Here is a 19,918-nt window from a genome sequence, read left to right on the forward strand (position 1 = left end):
AAGGCTGTGTGCACACGATGCAGATTTGCAGCGGATCCGCAGCGGATTTTACCGCACAGAAACGTTGCATATCCGCATTGTGATGTACAGTAGCCTTAAAATCAATGCAAAAAACACTACAGTATTCCTGCGGTACAAAATCCGCAGCATGTTACTTCTTTTGTGCGGTTTTCCATCTCCCCTGTCACCAAATTCCCAGGGGGAAACCGCACAAAAACCGCAATAAAACCGCAGGAAAAATGGAAGAAATCCGCAGGAAAAATGCAGGTCATTTGACCTGCGGATTTCTTCCATTCTGCGTGGAAAAATCCGCAGGGCTAAAAAGTCCGTCTGCACTCAGCCTAATTGTTAGTCAAGGTGTCAGCCACCTGCGGGACTCACGACTGTTGTAAAATGACAACTCCCAGCATACTGTAACAGGCTGCACTTTCACAACCACTACAGTGCCTCAGGTTGCTGAGCCCTGATCTAGCTATTTGTCTTATTTATAAGACAGACCGGCCATGTAAATCCATCCTAATCTGTCTGACTACATTGTGAGCATTCTACGGTTAAAATAGGAATGATAAGATAGCATTTTCTAATTGCTTTATTTGGATCTTGATAATGACTTCATACTGCCAGGTAGGAAAACCGCAGCACCGTAGAAAAAGACAGTTATGGCTTCAACAATGTTTTAGCATTGGATCAGGTATATGACACATCATATATAGTTTCATGCTTTAATAAACACAGATCACAAAGAAGTAGGCCAAATGCCTCCGCAATTTCAATAAAAAATATGAAATACTTTTTACAAGGTAAATATTATATTATAGAAAAAGTTTAGTGCTGCCAGGGAAAAAAAACATTGTTTAATTTACAAAACCAATGTAGATCAGACACACGGATACAAGGGCCGCTGTGAGGAGCACTGGTCGTTAGCGCCACCCCGCCGGCTGCTTTGTTTTCTATGACTGAAAAGTTCTCTTTACGCCAAGTAAAGATCATCTAGACGGTAACTCTATGAAACCCACCGATTCACAAACACAGATGTATTTCAAGGGCTCAGATCACAAAACGTGCATGCAGCTTTCTAACAAGGTGCTATTTACATGATCTTGGGTTCCACTTAACCATGGAAACATCTGCAAACAAGCCCCAAATCTTCACAAACGGTTTGCATAGGGATATGTGGATACAACAGTGTCAAGCTCGTAGCTACAAAGTACAAATACAAAAGTGGCTCTGTAAACTCATCAGTGGCTAAAATATTCGAGGGAAGCAGGGTTCTTGTCTTATCATTTCAGTATTCTATCCCAGGGGTTCTCGAACTGTTGGAGCAAAATGGTTTAAGAAATGAGAGCGATTATTAAAGTGGCAGATACCATGTACTAATACTGACACAAGCTCTCGGCTGTGATTAATGTCATAGATTAGTATAAAGTGCATAATTAGTACCGCCATACCCAGTATCCTTTCTTAGGTCCATACTACAATCTGCAGAAGTGTATATCACCTTTTCTTTTTTTTATTGAAACATATATTCTTTTTGTTAATTTTTTTTTTAATTACTTTGTGTTTGGAGACAGCCATATTGTTTCAGCTGTGACTTGGAGATTTGCTTTACTGAAGTTACAATGACATGAGAGACTTGAGTCAGACAATGGTCTACTCTCTTCATTGGGAGAGCGTGGTAGGCACGTTCTGCGTCACCTGCAGAAGAAAGAAGGTGACTTGTGACCATCGCCTAATGGTGGATCTTGTGTTATCTATATACAGGATTTACTATTCATTGGATTCCTGCCTGCAATGGATGACTATCGAGAAGTGATCACTACAGAACGAGAACTAGAAGGGTCAGTCTACTAGGCTCACTGGCCTAATCATTCAGGATTGGTTTGCGTTTTATATAGTGACATGGAAAACTTAAAAAGCGTAACTGAAAATATTAAAATGATGTTTAACATAAAAACTTGTTTTAAAATAAGGCATCAATTCTGATAACACATTCTCTTTAAAGGAGTTGTCCGACCTTAGGGTAGAAACCTGCAGTCACTCTATGTGACTGCAGACTTGTGAATCCTCACAGCGTGTGCATTGCGTGCTGCGAGGATTCTCCGATGTTGGCGCCAGGAGCCATCGGCAAATATGCAATATGGATACACCCAGCCACATTCCAACTATACTTGCATTGAACAAGGACACGTTCATCTAGTCTACAAATGACAGCATGTATAAAACTCACATATGCAAATCACATACTTGTGGTCACGTGCCAGTCGCTCCTGACGCCCAATGCTTCACAAGATTTAAGGAGTGACAACAGACTTACACTCTAAGGCCGGACAACCCCTTTTAACAGGATTCTCTATAAATTAAATGATTTTGCTCTTCCTGGCATACCATGTAAACTGAATATATCTTTTTACCCGTGATTATTATCTATATTAGCGGCTCTGTACTTTTTTTATTCAAAGGCCAATAACAGTCACAGCAGACTCCACCTATCCTTTCCCAGTAATTGGCTAGTGATCACACACATACATTGAATTTGGCTACTGCCCAGTTTATAAACTTTATGCCAATTTGGTCTGATATACCTTATCTAAAATATTCCTTTAAGCAATGTACAGCTGTATCCTCTTAAATTGTGTCCACACTTAATTTGGATACTAAATTCAATGCAGTTCTTAATCTCTTTAAACAAATGTACTTCTTGTTTAACCTGTATGGGAAAAAGAATAGGAACCAGTATTGCTCACGCGTTGTATGGTTATGCTTTTGCCACAGTGGGAATTAGGGTCCAATAGCATTCTGAAGCCGAGCGGCCGCAATGCTGAAAGCTCGGCTACCAGGAGGAAATTAACTTGAATCCCCCGGCAGCCTCAAACTTTTCAGTCATAGAGGAGCGGCCAGCGTGGCTTCAGTCACCGCTCGGTGTGTAGTGAGCGGCGGCTGTAACTACGCCGCAGCACTGACTGACGGCTGGCTTTGTACTGATGCACTGTAGAGACAGTTGTCAGTCGAGGCGCGTTTACAGCCGCCGCTCGCTATGCACTGAGCGGTGACTGAATGAGTGTCGGCCACATCTCTATGACTGGAAGCCCAAGGTTTCTTGGAGGATTAAAATTCATTTTTTGCTTTCAGTCAGGTTCTCAGTTCATGAGCCACACACAACATCAAAACGCTATAAACCAGCTGCTGATTAACCCAATATCTGCAATGCAATAGCATTTTTTTCGCATGACAGGTTCCTTTTTGAAAAAAAAAAAGCACATCTGTTCACAGTGGGAGGCCGCGATGCAAAGTGCAGCTGTCTCTCCTCAAGAATCCATCAAGAAGAGGCAAGTACACCTCACTTTGCTGCACGTCAAGTAATTGGGATTTCACTGCATAATCTGGGAACATTTGTCCTAGCCTAGCATGTTATTCATGCCAATATAGGTAAGATTAGTGCCAAGTAATTAGAATATTGGACCTGTAGAATTATAAATTTGCTTTTTTCCTAGTGACTTTTCCAAACATCGTTATAAAGACTTGTATATAATGCTGCAATGGAGAAGAATAAGGTTTGGTGACAGTTGATGTAAATCCATGTGATAGACTCACCTTTAATAATTTCTGCAATGCTATAGATCTGTTCATATCTGTAGTTGCTAACCTTTGGGGATTACACAAGCAGTCATCTAATTGTGGTGTAGCACCCTGCTATTGACTTATAAATCATTTTCTGATGGAGATGCACCCTACCCCTTTATATAATCACATTCATTGTTTGTCCAGCACAGTGCCATACTTTTTTTGTAGTGGTGGTGCTCAATATTGCATCTCAGTCCCATTCACTTGAATAGGACCGAGCTTCAGTACCAGACACTACTAAATGTATGGAACTTCTGCTGGGGATGAAGGCTGAAATTCAGATTTGGCAGAGAAAGAAAACCACACAGCTATAACCACATTTGCATTACTGTTGGCATCCTATAGTACAGACAATTACAAAGAAGCTGCCACCCTACGCTAGGCATAAAACAGAACATATATAATAGAATAATAAAATGGTTTTGATGTTTCAAGTGTCAAAATTTACAAATAAATGTACAAATGTCTCTGATTATATGGATCTAAATAAATAATGACCTATGTTTTATCACTGTAGTATGGAACCTCTACCCATCATAAGCTCATTACCCCTACGCTAATATTCTCACTTTTATAACTTATCGTATTGTACAAACAGATGGGACTTTTGGGAAATTCTCATTAAAATCCTGTTTGTCATCAATGTTACATCCATGATAACCACTGCTTCACATGTAATATTTTAGTCTTACAGTTATGAAGGCATTTGGACATAAACAATATATAAATGGCAATACAGGCTTAAAAGTTGTATAAAAGACATTTTAACACTTTGAAGAAGGAAAAAATCTTCCGGGTGAAAGAAACTTGTACCCATTTCCAGACGAGAGTTTTAAATTGCGTATAGAACCAGACATGTTGATGGATGATGCTGACTGAGTTATGTTTGCTACATTAATGTTTTCTGTGTGTTTATGTCCATTTTGAGGATTTTGCTGTGTGGCTTCGGCATGCTTTTTCTGAACAGACAATTCCTTCAGTTCAAGATTATCCACAGCCTCTTCCTTCTTATTATGTCGTGGAGACAAGTTTAATAAACTAAGGACGTCCTTCTTAGAAGTCATTGTTCCAGGAGTTCCACGTAATATTTTGATAGGACCCGATGTATGCTGAGGGTTACTTGACCAGAACATCTTGAGATTGTGGATGGCCTTCACCTTCTCATCAATTGCAGCAAGTTTTAACTTATCCAGATCAGGCGCATCAGCAGGGCTTGATCGAGCAGATCCAGCAGAAGAATATGAAAGAGCTGGAGATGAGGTACTACCTGCTGGAGAATGGTGACCTGAGCTTGGAGATATGTTTTGAGGAGATCTTGAGATGTGGGAGCTGTAAGGAGAGCTAGGGTATTTCAGTTTGAAAGGTGAATCTGAACTTGGAGAAGGCTGGTTACTGTGAAGACTTGCACCTTCCTTTAAGGATGAATCAGAATTTGCTGGACTGTTGTATCCTGAGCTCACCTTTTGAAGAGAAGAGCTTCTAGTTGGAGGCTTTGGTTTCACAGTAACAGGAGAAGGCAACCCCTTCTGAACAGGTCTACTAAAAGCACTTGTTTCTGATGACCTGAACATAGAGCTGCCATTTGGAGTAGAAGCACCATCAGGTGAATGATTCACCCTGTTCAAACTGCCACTTCTTTGAAGACGTTCAACTGCAATTAAATGACTTTGAGTTTCCTCTAAGATTTTTTGTGCAAGTTCCTCAGGATTAAGTTTAGGGTTGCCTTCTTCTTGGGATTTCACTGTACTGTCTGTTTCAGTACTAGATTGATCTGATTCCCCAGTATCGGAGCTTGCGAGTTTTCCAACTTTTTGGAAAGGTGAATTTGGGCTTGAAATCAGAGCCAGTTTAACAGGTGAATTTGGTGTGCTTATACTGCCCTTAGAGTTTACAGAAACTTGAATTATTTCTTGGATGTTCTCCTTTCTGAGGCTAGGATCTAAGTTTTCTGTGTATGATAAAAGAGGTTCATTGCTTATTATAGAAAACCCATCATACTCTTCTTGCTCCTCTTTGCTTAATGACATCTGTGTCTGTGGGGAAGACTGGCCTCTTGTTGAGCTTCTGAGAGAATAAATATTTTTTGGTCTATCGTGGTCCTGCCGCACCTTATTTTCACCATCTGCTAAACAGTCTGGCTTAGACACAAAACTCATTGATGATGCAATTGAACTTAGACTGTATACAGAGATAGCATCTGAAGACATGCTATCTGGACATGTTGGAGAGAATGGATGACCCAGATAGCCATGAGGGATTGGATTACACATAGACTGTGCAGAAGCCAGGGATTCAAGTGATGAAGAACTATCAAGACTTAGACGTTTTGGTAGCTCAGTGGAATCTGAAATACAGAGAAAGAGCATATAAGTACGGTATATATATGGAATATATTGTTGAGGTTATTTCAATTATTTTTAGTTCAAACTTTACTAATTTTTCATCTTAACCTTTCTTCAATGGTTCCCCCATTGGTCTCTGGCTTGGGTGCCCCTATTTGGAGTAAGCATGAAGTACAGTCTTTGCCCATTTTTGTAATTATCATATCATCATGCCCACCAAGGGTGGGTTTGGTATTCCAGTGACATAATTTTAACACACCAATTTATTTCCTAATACTGTGTAATAAGATAGCATACACTTGACCTGGCATTTACAATATGCACAAAATTATACAGATGAACATCTATTAATGCATTGGATTTGGTACATCTTACATCACCTTTTATTTTCCTTACTTTAGGTCATTATTTTGTGCTTAAAAAATGGTACATGTCAATAATAAAACTGGCACATTTTAAACTCTCCAAAGCCATGCCACTTTTCTAAATAATTTGAAAAAATGTCTAGTGAGGTGCACACATCTGTTCTTTTTGCCGCAAATAAAAGATTAATTTGTCTTTAATCGGATTTGCAATGTATATTAATTACAAAAAATAGTTATCACCTAGGGCTTAATTTGCTGATTGTTGAGGGTTCAACAGATGGGATCACCAGTCATTCAGAGAACCCTGAAAATAGGGCTGTGCTGCTTCTTCCTGAATAGAGCACAGATGTGCCTGCTTGACCTCCACTCCATTCATTGTGTATAACACTGCTGAGAACAGTGGTCGACTATCACAGGTTTACCGCGACAGAGAGGGCCAGAAGACAGTGGTGTCTGATTTCACTTACTCCTGCACTGATTAGAAACACTTCACCATCATGTTAAGCAGTGCAGGTTTCTGCAAGCAGTGCATAATTAATCTGTTCAGTTGAGAGCTCCTGGAGCTTTCCTTCTTTGATGGTCTGAGCTGTTCAGTGTTGGGCACTCCCATCTACTATATATACTCGCCTCTGGCAATCAGGGATTGAATAAATGGTTTTGAGTTTGGCCATGGGCACCTTCTGTTAGGGTCGGCGGAACATACCAGATATAAATAATAGAAGGTGCGTTCGCCGCCCGGGGTCCACCGTGTGGTAGATGATAAGACCGCTGCTGGACAATGGCAGATACACCACTAGGTGAAGTACTGCGCTCGGGTTAACGCTACCCGAACGCTAAGAGCGGCTCTGTTCAGACACAGAGTCGCTTCACAGTAAATAACACAAAGGCGCTGGCCCTGTTAGCCTCACAGGATAACCAGCGGGTGGCGTTGCAACAATAACTATAGCCGCTAGACGACGGCGCCGGAAAGCCGGACACTGCCGGACGCTAGTGTGCAGTGCAGGAAGCACAGTGGCGCTTGGCTTGCCACTAATGGGAGTTGACTATCACCAACACTCTGTCACCATTCGTAATATCAGAGGGAAGGGGTTTCTTAATAAGTCAATCACCAGAACATGCATCCATCACCATTCACACTCAGCATAATATGCTACACTAGCACATGGCCGAGCCGCCATGCGGGCTTTTTATAGCCATGCGCTTCCAGGACCTTCCAGTGCCCTGGAAGGAACCAATCAGATCCGACGAGGGACCTGAGCACGTGACCTCTGCTCTCCAGTTAGAGGTCAAGTTGCGGGCATGCCCAGTAGCACGGCACGAGGACTTAGCCTCTGGAGCTGCAGAGGTGGCAGCAACATCCAGGCTCACAGAACAAGTCTGAGCAGCACGCCTGGCTCATCGTGATTGCTGAGCAGGACCCTGAGCGGTCAGAGCGGAATGGGAGACCGCTGAATGTACGGCTCTGGATTCCTGCTGTGCAGAGCCAGAAATCTGACGCCTAACACCTTCGCAACATTCAAGACAGGGTTGCAGAGCCCTGTTTTTGGGTTCCAGAGCCCCAACAGTTATCCCCTACCTTTTGAATAAGGGGAAATTACCGTTTAAGCCAGATTTCTGGTGTAATTACAGTTACAAATATGGGCCTCTATTCAAAGTCTGAATTTTGATACATTTTGAAATGTATTTGCAGAAATGATATTATCTGTGGAGAACAAATTTCTAATTGGACATGTGGGTTTTATAAACGGATGGTAGAGTGGTTTATAAATGAAAGCTCTCACTCTGAGGGATCAGGTACATCAATGTATTGTAATGCTTCATGATTGTGTAATGATCAAAGGTTGCTCAGCACCCCCATATCAATTGTGCTTTGTGTTAAAAGCTCATACAATGGGGTTTTCTAAATGTCTACACCCAACATGATGCCCACAATGTAAAAATAAGATTTACTAGAATATTTGCACATTTAATGATTTATAGCAAAAGCTACATTTTCATGCAGTGCATGATGTAAATTCTCGAATGGCAATGCAGCCTTAGTTTTCCTTACATTTTCTTCACTGGCTCCCATTCCCTCAGCGTATCCAGTTCAAATTACTAATACTGACCTACAAGGCCATCTATAACCTGTCTCCCCCATATGTCTCTGAACTAATCGCCCGATTTCTTCCCTCACGTAATCTCCGGTCCTCCCAAGACCTCCTCCTCTCCTCCACACTTATTCGCTCCTCACCCAACCGCCTCCAAGACTTCTCCCGAATAGCCCCTATTCTCTGGAATTCTTTGCCCCAACAAGTCCGACTATCAACCACATTTGGATCCTTCAGACGGAACCTGAAAACCCACCTCTTCAAGAAAGCCTACAGCCTGCAATGACCCTGCTACCTCCCTCTCTCTCACCACTACCGGTGATATCACCTCAACGAACACCGGAATTGCTGCAACCCACCAACCTACTGTCTCCTTCCCCACCATCCTGTGGCATGTAAGCCCGAAAGGGCGGGGTCCTCTCTCCCCTCTGAATCAGTCTGTCATTGTTAGTTTGCTTACTGTAAGTGATATCTGTACTTTATATGTTGCCCCTTCTCATATACAGCACCATGGAATCAATGGTGCTATATAAATAAATAATAATAATAATAATAATAATAATAAGCACAAACTATCTTACATAAAACATTTTTATGAAACTTACCAAAGAGAGCCAAAAGTGACTGCAAAGCAAATTGCATTGTCCTTTTATTTGCCTGTTTGCCAGTTTTCAGTATGACTTCTTCTTGTCCTACTTCACACAGGTCAAAACCTACAAAGAATAAAAACACACTAGTTTTTCTCAATGCCATTAAACGATTTGACCATTGATAATAATAATTATTTTACATTATGCAGTACTTTACAGTTCAGGTCTACATGTACAATATCCTATGCTACATAATTCATGAATTTACACAAGAGGCATGAAGGACCTGCTTGCAAGGAAGTAGGGAAGATACAAAAGGTATAAACTGTTTGTAATGTATGGTCCTGCCATCTTTATAAAAAAATAAGGGTAGTAAATTAAAAGCGCATTGACAGGTCACTAGCCTTTATCTGTATATGTCCAGAGACAAAGTGCAATCAAGTGCATGGAGTGTGTAGGAACAGATGACAAAAAAGACCAGATTCTGAAGAAAGTGTAGGAAAGGAGAACTAACAATTGTTAGATTAGTCGAGTGAGGTGATAGGCATACCTGAAGAGATATATATTTAGGGCACATTTAAAACTTTGGAATTAACTTTATTGTCTTGGGTAGTGTATTCCACAGAACTGGCACAGAACAAGAAAAATTGTGGAGATGGGAGTAAGAGGTTCTGATTATGGAGGCTATTAGGTTTAGGTCATTAGAAAACGCAGAGCAGAGGGTGGGTTGGCAGACAGTGATGAGGGAGGAAATTTGTAGAAATGTGATATGTTGTAGTGAGTTTAGTAGTCAAGACAAGAATGAATAAGTGATAGAGATTTTGCAGTTTCAAAGGTAAGTTCTGGAGATGTTTTTGACGTGCAGCTGACATAAGCAAGTGAGTTACACTGGGTAAAATTTATTTATTTATTTATATAGCGCCAGTAATTCCACAGCGCTTTACAGACATTATTGGCACTGTCCCCGATGGGGCTCACAATCTATATTCCCTATCAGTATGTCTTTGGAATGCAGGAGGAAACCCACGCAAACACAGGGAGAACATACAAACTCCTTGCAGATGTTGTCCTTGGTGGGATTTGTACCCAGGACCCCAAGCGCTGCAAGGCTGCAGTGCTATCCACTGAGCCACTGAGTGTAGGATCCATCTGAATTAAATGTAACCCTAAGATAGCAGGCATGTTGAAAATTCTATTAGTACCATACTTGGAATTGACAAATCAGGTTTGGTAGGCTAGTTCAGGAACGAAACACACGATGTTCACCTTTGAAAACATTCAGTTTCAGATAGAGGTATTTTTGTCAGGAACACTGCACTGCACTTGCTCACTGAGCCAGTGTGCGTGTCCCGAGTACAAAAACAGTGCTCAAGATACCTGTGGAGCGGGGCAGCAGCGGTGACGATGCGTGCTTCAGACTATCAGGACCTGAAGCACGTGACTGCTGGGGGCGTGACCTAAGCTCGACAGAGCTAGGAGCTGCAGGGAAACTCCTTGAAAGGTAACTATGGGACAAGTTACTAAGGGGCATAGACAGGGAGGTAAACCAGATCAAGCCGGGTCAAAGCACGAGATAGCAGGACAGTACCAAAGGGTTAGACAGAGCGAATAGTCAGGACGTAGCAATAGATCAGAAAACCAGAACGGGCAATGGACGGTACAATAGGGACAAACTGTAAAGGAGTAACAATAGCCAAGCCAGGAGGTCAGAACCAGAGAAGACAATAGTACCAAAACGAGAGACGGAGTACAGAGTGAGGGGACAGACCGGGTCATACATGGGAATCAAACAAGCAATGCAGTATACACGCACACCAGGCGGGTCAGACACACAGCCAGAATAACAGTATAGCTGACAGGGAATCCTAGTCTGGAGTGAGTATAAATACCCCTCCCAGATCCAAAGAGAGGCCGGCAAAAGTTAACCCTGTGAGAACAGGACATTAACCATGTTCTAACCATGACAATTTTGTAGCAGTGCATGTGTACTGTCAGAAGATGTGAAAAGTTGGGTGTCATCAACATAGAAATGGTACTGAAATCCAAATCTACTGATGGTTTTTGTCCAATAGGGGATAGAAAAGACAGATAAGAGAAAGTGACCTATGACTGTGCTATTAGGAGCCCCGATAGGGAGACCCAACAACTGAGGATCTATTAGAGCAGTAAAGTAATGATAAGGCTGCTATAGCAACATGCTTAAAAGAGGACGGAAAGATACCAAAAGAAAAAGGTTAAATATTTTAGTAAAGTGGGTAGAGACGGCCAGGAAGATGGACTGAAAGAGATGTGAGGGAATAAGGCCACTAGGTGGTAGGGGGAGAAGAAGAGAGAATCTTGGTAATTTCTTCTGTGATGTGTCTTTTATCTACTGCACTAAGTTTCCGTGACTGACCGCTGTGTCTACGTTCCTCAATGTTGACCATTTCTTGGTGTTCTCAATGCTGAGAAATATAGTCAGATACTTATCCATCATGCCATAATATTGGGGAGAAGAGTCCTATTGGCTTTAAGTTTATTCTGCAACAAGACAACGACCCCAAACATACAGCCAATGTAAATAAAAACTGTCTTCAGTATAATGAAGTCACAGAGCCGTGATCTTAACATCAGTAAGTGTATGTTGGATTATATGAAGAGGCAGAAGTATATGAGTGAACCTACATCCATAGAATATCTGTTGTTAGTTCTCCAAGATGTTTGTAACAATCCCCCTACCTAGTTCTTTCAAAAACATGCATGTGTACCTAGAAAATTAATGCTTTAATGTTGTTTTGAAGGCAGAGGGTGGTCACACCAAATACTGATTTGATAATGAATACTTGTTCATTCCCTTTGCATTTAGTTAACTGATAAAAATAAACTATTAACATTTCTATTTTATAAAGCTTTCTTACTTTACAGCATTTTTTTACACCTGCCTAAAACCTTTGCACTGTTTTGTATATGTGCACAGGGAGAGTATGAGAAGCACAGCATACTCAGGAGGGAATAATGGTGCATGCCTTATGGTGGTTTATCATCCAGCGAAAGGAAGCTTAGAAAATAAAATAAAAGTCCGAACTCCTGAGCTTCTGTGAAAAAATAAAGTGTATGGTAATCCAATATGCAGCATTTTGGCTTACAGCCCAGCCTTTTTTGCACATTGAAAGCTGAGGATTGCTGCCTCTTCTTTTCTTATGCAGTCTGGTACTCTGAAAAAGCTGTAAAAAAATTCATATACCTAAAGCTGCTAAAAATTCATGACACCCAGGCAATCTCCAAAGCTGAACGCTGATAGAAACTTGGATGGGCACTGATGAGAAATCATGTTCTTTGTCGGTCTGCAGCTGAACAAGGACCTGATGCAGCTAAAAGAGAAGAAATGACAATATTCGTCATATAGGAGTAGTTATCACTGGTTATATAACAACACAAATAGAAAAATAACTGCCTTGGACAGTACAGAAAGTTCTGAGGACCATTTCCTACCTTTAGCTGAAATTCAACATTTCTTTTTATTAAAGAAGCACTCCATTTAATAATTTTTCCATCCCTGCCCACTACCCCCTTCTATGAACCTGATTGTTCCTCATGCTCTGGATTTATTTTATATGTATTGTACATTCCCTGCAGTTTAGCCTTCTGAACTATCTTGAACTTCAGATTTTAGTTTTCTTTCAACCCTTTAGGTTCTGCTATCAATCTCATGGTACATCAGCACAACATAGATTATGATTCTGCAGTCAAGAAGGTCTATCTATCTATCTATCTATGTTCAATAATATGTTTGTGGCAGGAGCTGTGTAATCATCATCAGTTTCTCTGATAGAAGTTTCTACTTTCCCTGAAAACTTATGTGATATAGGTCATACACTTTCATTAGACTGGAATTTCTAGTGACCTCCTTGAAAGTTCATAACAGTACACAATTCCTAGGGGATGGTACACAATAAAGTCACACGACCACACTGAAGAGAACGAATTCATGAACTATCAGATAGGATTACTAAATCAATTAAATAATGTAAACCAAGCTGAATTATATATATTAGAGAAGCAGCTACAGAATGAGGTGCTGATGGTCAGTGAGGCTCTGTTCTCAGCTGGGCTGAACTGTAGTGACCTCAGCAGTGCGAGAAAAAGTCACTAAGTTCACCGCAGTTCAGCTCAGTGATTTCACCGTAGATCACGGTGAGAAATTCTCACGGTGCTGAGGTCACCGCTGTTCAGTCCGACTGGGAACACAGCCTCACTGACTGGCGGCAACCTCGATGAGATTCACCAGTGGTTCTCAGCCTGGATGATTGCATCTTGGCACCATACAGGTTGTTGTTTTTTTATTTTTATTTTATTACAGGAGGCGTTGTGTTTGTTATTTTTAAACAAAAATGGAAAAGTTTGTTTTATTTTGATTTCAAATAAAGGACTTTGACATCAACCCCAGAAATATTACCATTATTATTGCCACCACTACAGGACAAGTGTGAAAAGTGTGGAAAAATGCCAGAATTGGTGCGTGTAATAGATGTGCCTTTTCTGGGCAGCTGCAGGCTGCTATTTTTATGCGGGGGGGGTCAATATCCTTTGGTACCTTTCCGGCCTGAGAATACCAGCCCCCAGCTGTCAGCTTTAGCAAGGCTGGTTGTCAAAAATGGCGGGCAACCCAAACAGTTTTTTTATTATTTATTTAGAGCGCATGCAGCGGGTGATGAATACTCCCATCAGCCGCCTCCTGCTCTCACTGTTATTAGCGGTAGCAGGTGTTGGCTGATGGGAGCAATAGTCCCATCAGCTGCTGCCTGCTGTCTCTCTCATCAGTTGAATATAACTCTCATCTGCTGGCGATCAGTGTGAGCAGGGGAGAATGATGAGAGCGGTCTTCAGCACCCGGTGCCAGGACAGCGCTTACTGTACCACTGCCTCCCTAGTGCCGGTATGTGTGGTACTGATGCGGCACACGGTTGCCACACGTGTGCCACAATTATTACACACACAGACATTGATATCTCCGGTATCGGTTTTGCCGGTACTGGAAATATCAAGTCGTGTGAAACCGGCCTAACCTATACAAAATTCTGATTTTTTTTGTTTGTTACATAAATTTTAATTTCCAGTCATTAATACAAAATGTATCAATAAATGTGATTTCTGCTGGGAGACAAAGGCACATATTGCAAAATAAGCCAATCCATTCTGTGTACTTACCATTCCAACCATATTTTTAACAGCCTTCAGAAGCCAGCAGATTACAAGCAGAAAAATAAAGTTTAGCGCAGGAAAAAGAAAAGAGAAAAAGAACCTTAAAACTCGAGCATAGGTTACAGTGCATAATTTTCATCCATTTCTGCGCATGCTGAGCAAAGTGGTATTAGCATTAAACATGCATTAGCAAGAAGGATTTTCAAGCATCCCATGAATTACTAAGCTTTTTTTTAAACAAAATTTTTAAACAAGGACACCCATTTCATCTTCTGTCATTCAGTCCAAACAAACCCGTCTTTATTTATAGAAAAAATATGTAACGTGTAGGATTATGTTGCTGATGTTTTTTAGACTATTTTAAGGAATACCTGTTATTACAAAAAATTCTCACAATCCCTCTCTCTTCGGACAGATGCAGAAAAAATTTGAGAAAATCGGTTCAATTATGATAATCACACTTTGATCAGAAAATGAGCAGAGTTCAATCAGAATGTGATCCAATTTTCTCAGAGTTGGGGAGTAAAAAAAGAATTAAGTTTATCCACCTTCTTTATAATGTCAGTTTGTGAGAATCGGACTGCACTCAGATGTCCTCTGAGTGCAGTCTGATTTTTTACGTGGACCCATAGCGTTAAATGGGCAAGTGCCCAATAAAATAACATGGGGACACGTGATATCCTGCAGACGAGTTATGCGATTGGTATTTGGCATATATCTTCTATTGGCTGCCATTATACAAAAATGTTACCATAATGTATACTATGCCTCTGCATAAAAAATGTTGTCAACTGCCCTTATCTATTAAGATAAAAGTATAACAATATACACTAGTCCAACAAAGAAAAGCATGTTTGAGCTTTGGTTGAGTGAATTAATTCCTATGTTCTGTATATATTTCAAATATACAGCAGGAGTTTTTCTGGCATATACAGCAAATAAAAGGCTCAACAACAAATGTGAACAAAGTCTGGCAAGATCTTAGGAGCCATGGGGAATGTGACATCTGCATGACGCTCTATTATCACATGACTCCCGATCATAAACAAAAGTAGTCAGACTTTTGGGAGAATACTTGACAAGACAAACGTTGAACTTTTTGGAAGGTGTATGTCCCATTACATCTAACATAGTAACATAGTAACATAGTAATTAAGGTTGAAGGGAGACTTTAAGTCCATCTAGTTCAACCCATATCCTATCCTAACTTGCCCTAACATGTTGATCCAGAGGAAGGCAAAAAAACCCCATGTGGCAACAGTAAGCTTCACATTGGGGAAAAAAATTCCTTCCCGACTCCACATACGGCAATCAGACTAGCTCCCTGGATCAACGCAATATTAAGGAGACTAGTGTATATACCCTGTAATATTACACTTTTCAAGAAAGGCATCCAGTCCCTTCTTAAATTTTAGTAGTGAATCACTCATTACAACATCATATGGCAGAGAGTTCCATAGTCTCACTGCTCTTACAGTAAAGAATCCGCGTCTATCTGGTGTAGAAGTAACACAGCATTTCAGAACATCATACTAACAGTAAAATATGTTAGCAGTACTGTGATTGTCTGGGGTTGTTTTGATGCTTCAGGACCTTGAAGACTTGCGGTGGTAAATGGAACCATGAATTCTGCTGTCTACCAAAAAATCCTGAAGTAGAATGTCCTGCCATCTGTCCGTGACCTCAAGCTGAAGTGTACTTGGGTTATGCAGCAGGGCAATCATCCAAAACTCAATAGCAAGTCCACCTCTGAATGACTTAAGAAAAAAAAAATTAAGACTTTGGAGTGGCCTAGTCAAAGTCCTGCCCTTAATCTGATTGAGATGCTGTGGCAGGACTTTAAAAAGCCGGTTCATGCTCAGAAACCCTCCAGTGTGTGTCAGGAACACCGCACTGAACTTGCTCACTGAGCCAGTGCGCGTGTCCTGAGTAAAGCGAACAGTGCTCAAAGATACCTGTGGAGCGGGCAGCAGCCGAGTAGATGCGTACTTCAGAGCTGCAGGACCTCAAGCACGTGACTGCTAGGGGCGTGGCCTAAACTCCACAGAGCTAGGAGCTGCAAGATAACTCCTAGCAGGGTAACTGCGAGACAAAGTTACCAGGGGGCATAGACAGGGAGAATAGTCAAGATGTAGCCAATGAGTCACACACAGAGATAGCTGCAAAGGTACAAGAGGGGCGAACAGAGAGTAGTCAGGTCACAGGCAATGAGTCATACACAGAGATAATAACGCAGTACAAAATCAACAGGCAAACTCACAACGGGAAACAGAACCGGTTCAGAACCATATAAACAAGCTATAGCAACAAACAGGCACACGGGGGTCAGCACACTAGGCCAAACGCAAAAGTATAACTGGCAGGGATTGAAGCTTCCCAGGGGTTTAAGAAGCTCTCCCAGAAACAGAAAGAGGCCACAATCATTAACCCCAGGTGTGCAGGTCAAAACCTGCACCGAGCTCCAGGCATTAACCCCAGGTGTGCAGCTCAAAAACCTGCACTGGGATCATGACAGTGTGGCTGAATTACAACAATTCTGCAGAGATGAGTGGGCCGAAATTCCTCCAGAGCATTGTAAAAGAAGCATTGACAGTTATCGCAAATGCTTGATTGCAGTTGTTGCTGCTAATGGTGGCCTAACCAGTTATTAGGTTAGGGGGCAATCACTTTTTCACACAGGTAGGTATGGATTTCTTTTTCCCTTAATAATAAAGACCTTCATTTAAAAACTGCATTTTGTGTTTACTTGTATTATCTTTGTCTAATATTTAAATTTCTTTGATGATCTGAAACATTTAAGTGTAACAAACATACAATCAGTTATAACAAAAATTTCCCAAAACATCACTTGAACCACCCAATCTCAGACAGAGCTGAGAAAAGGAAGGAAAGCACCAGCTCAGAAACAGTTGGTAACACAAGGAGAAAAAGAGACAAAAGTGTCTTTTAAAAAAGTACCAAATTTTATTTTTAAATATATCATAGTAATTAAATATTAATACACCAATACCAGTAGAAATGCAGAGAGAAAGAGAATATCCCCGGGTGCCGCAATACCTCTCAGAAATAATTATCAAAGACCTAGCATATAAATGCTGTCAGCATGGTGAACTGAGGTAAGCCAGAACAGTAAGTGTTAACTATGAAAGAGTCACAATAGAAATAGCGCTAACTGCGCTGAGCTTTCAAAGTAACAAAGAGAAATCCAATGCTCAAATGAGCCATTAAACGACTGTTGGACTTACCAGAGGGAGAGAGCGGACACCAAAAGGGGAGGTGAGGCACCCCAACGCGCGTTTTGCGGCAGCGCAGAGCCGCTTTCTCAAGGGGAAGTGAAACTCTATCTGAGCAGGACCTTCAAATAACCCTGTGACCTAGGTCACCTGATCATGTGTGACCAATGGTGGTGAATCAAGGCAGCGCATGCGCGGTATGCCGGAGACGCCCAGAGTGCATCACAGGCGTCACGTGCATGGCATCCACCGCAGGGATTAACCCTGCGTGTGGCGCACGCAGTGAGTAGACGCCCCGATGCTAACATAGCCCCAACGGAAACACCGCCATGCGCGACATCACCGCCCTATAGTGGGGACACAACATGGGGAGGTATATGGAGACAGAGGAAAGGGAGAGGGAGGACAGAAAAGGGTATAATGGATCAGGTCATGTGGAATATGACATTACACACATATGTGTAGCAGCAATAAGTTATGAATAACAGAAATACATAGATTAATATAGATAAATCATACAGGATAATCACAAATGAAAATTGATACAAATATGGCGCAATAATAATTCCACAGAAGATCATAGAAGAGATGTCTGAGTCCTCTGTGTAGATGAATCCAATATCCCTTTTATTCAAGTGATAAATTCAGAGTTCCACCAGGGCTAAATAGATGAAGGTCGGAGAATATCAACGAGAACACTGGTAAAAAGAACAATGTGAATAAAATGAGTTAAAAACATGAAAAATAAAAAATAAAAGCCTAACACATTCACCCAGCTGGGGATAAACTAGTGTTGGTGGGAAAGCAGAGAAAATACAAAGAACGTCACAAGGATGAGCAACAAAGAAATGCTACAGAAATGAAGCAAAGCTTAAGGATTCATTCAAGCAGGAGATCCAAAAATCTTGGAGATCTCCTAGTATAAAGTCATTATATTCCAGCTCCAAATACCTATTTGGGTATGTCTACTCCACAGGTCGGCTCTGTTCCTTGCGGTCACTGTCTGGCTTGCGCCAATGTCCTGCAGTGCTCCACGTTCTCTTCCGCGGATAACTCCAGAGATTTTTCTATTAGACAATGTATTTCTTGTGGGACTACTAATGTGGGACTACTAATGTCATATGTTATGCTACATGCCCATGCCCCAAGATTTACGTTGATCTCACTACGAGGGAGCTCCGTGTAAGGGTCCCGGAGCATGTGCGGGATATTGGCGCGGCCAGAACCGTGACCGATGTTAGAGAATTAAAAGCGATCCCTCGGCATTTCCGGGTTTACCACAATTGTGATGCCAAATTATTTAAGGTTAGGGGGATCGAGGCCCTCCACCTCGGGATCAGAGGTGGAGACAATAAAAAACTTCTCGCTCAAATCGAGGCCAGGTGGATTGTGCTCCTCGATACAGTTGCACCTAAGGGCTTGAATGAATCCTTAAGCTTTGCTTTATTTCTGTAGCATTTCTTTGTTGCTCATCCTTGTGACATTCTTTGTATTTTCTCTGCTTTCCCACCAACACTAGTTTATCCTCAGCTGGGTGAATGTGTTAGGCTTTTATTTTTTATTTTTCATGTTTTTAACTCATTTTATTCACATTGTTCTTTTTACCAGTGTTCTCGTTGATATTCTCCGACCTTCATCTATTTAGCCCTGGTGGAACTCTGAATTTATCACTTGAATAAAAGGGATATTGGATTTTTCTACACAGAGGACTCAGACATCTCTTCTATGATCTTCTGTGGAATTATTGTTGCACCATATTTGTATCAATTTTCATTTGTGATTATCCTGTATGATTTATCTATATTAATCTATGTATTTCGGTTATTCATAACCTATTGCTGCTACACATATGTGTGTAATGTCATATTCCACATGACCTGATCCATTATACCCTTTGCTGTCCTCCCTCTCCCTTTCCTCTGTCTCCATATACCTCCCCATGTTGTGTCCCCACTATAGGGCGGTGATGTCGCGCATGGCGGTGTTTCCGTTGGGGCACTGTCAGCATCGGGGCGTCTACTCACTGCGTGCGCCACACGCAGGGTTAATCCCTGCGGTGGATGCCATGCACGTGACGCCTGTGATGCACTCGGGGCGTCTCTGGCATACCGCGCATGCGCTGCCTTGATTCACCGCCATTGGTCACACATGATCAGGTGACCTAGGTCACAGGGTTATTTGAAGGTCCTGCTCAGATAGAGTTTCACTTCCCCTTGAGAAAGCGGCTCTGTGCGGCCGCGAAACGCGCGTTGGGGTGCCTCACCTCCCCTTTTGGTGTCCGCTCTCTCCCTCTGGTAAGTCCAACAGTCCTTTAATGGCTCATTTGAGCATTGGATTTCTCTTTGTTACTTTGAAAGCTCAGCGCAGTTAGCGCTATTTCTATTGTGACTCTTTCACAGTTAACACTTACTGTTCTGGCTTACCTCAGTTCACCATGCTGACAGCATTTATATGCTAGGTCTTTGATAATTATTTCTGAGAGGTATTGCGGCACCC

At 41.6% G+C, this 19,918-nt stretch overlaps 1 protein-coding gene across 2 annotated transcripts in view; it reads right to left on the bottom strand.

Moving 5' to 3' along the window:
* Window positions 1–571: 571 nt before the first annotated feature.
* TTC28 (tetratricopeptide repeat domain 28) overlaps window positions 572–19,918 on the bottom strand; it is a 616,338-nt gene continuing 596,991 nt past the window's right edge. The window contains exons 19-22 of one of the 2 annotated variants that reach the window (XM_073582692.1): window positions 14,196–14,219; window positions 12,232–12,358; window positions 9,024–9,131; window positions 572–5,965 (exon numbers count right to left, since the gene is read on the bottom strand). In XM_073582692.1, the coding sequence (XP_073438793.1) occupies window positions 4,386–5,965; window positions 9,024–9,131; window positions 12,232–12,358; window positions 14,196–14,219 (1,839 nt within the window). In that variant the 3' untranslated portion in view covers window positions 572–4,385. The remainder of the gene's footprint in view (window positions 5,966–9,023; window positions 9,132–12,231; window positions 12,359–14,195; window positions 14,220–19,918) is intronic. The other variant, XM_073582693.1, reaches the window with a different exon arrangement.

This window comes from Dendrobates tinctorius, unplaced genomic scaffold (assembly GCF_039654945.1).
Source record: "Dendrobates tinctorius isolate UK_male_01 unplaced genomic scaffold, ASM3965494v1 ptg000073l, whole genome shotgun sequence".
NCBI classification, from domain to species: Eukaryota; Metazoa; Chordata; class Amphibia; order Anura; family Dendrobatidae; genus Dendrobates; species Dendrobates tinctorius.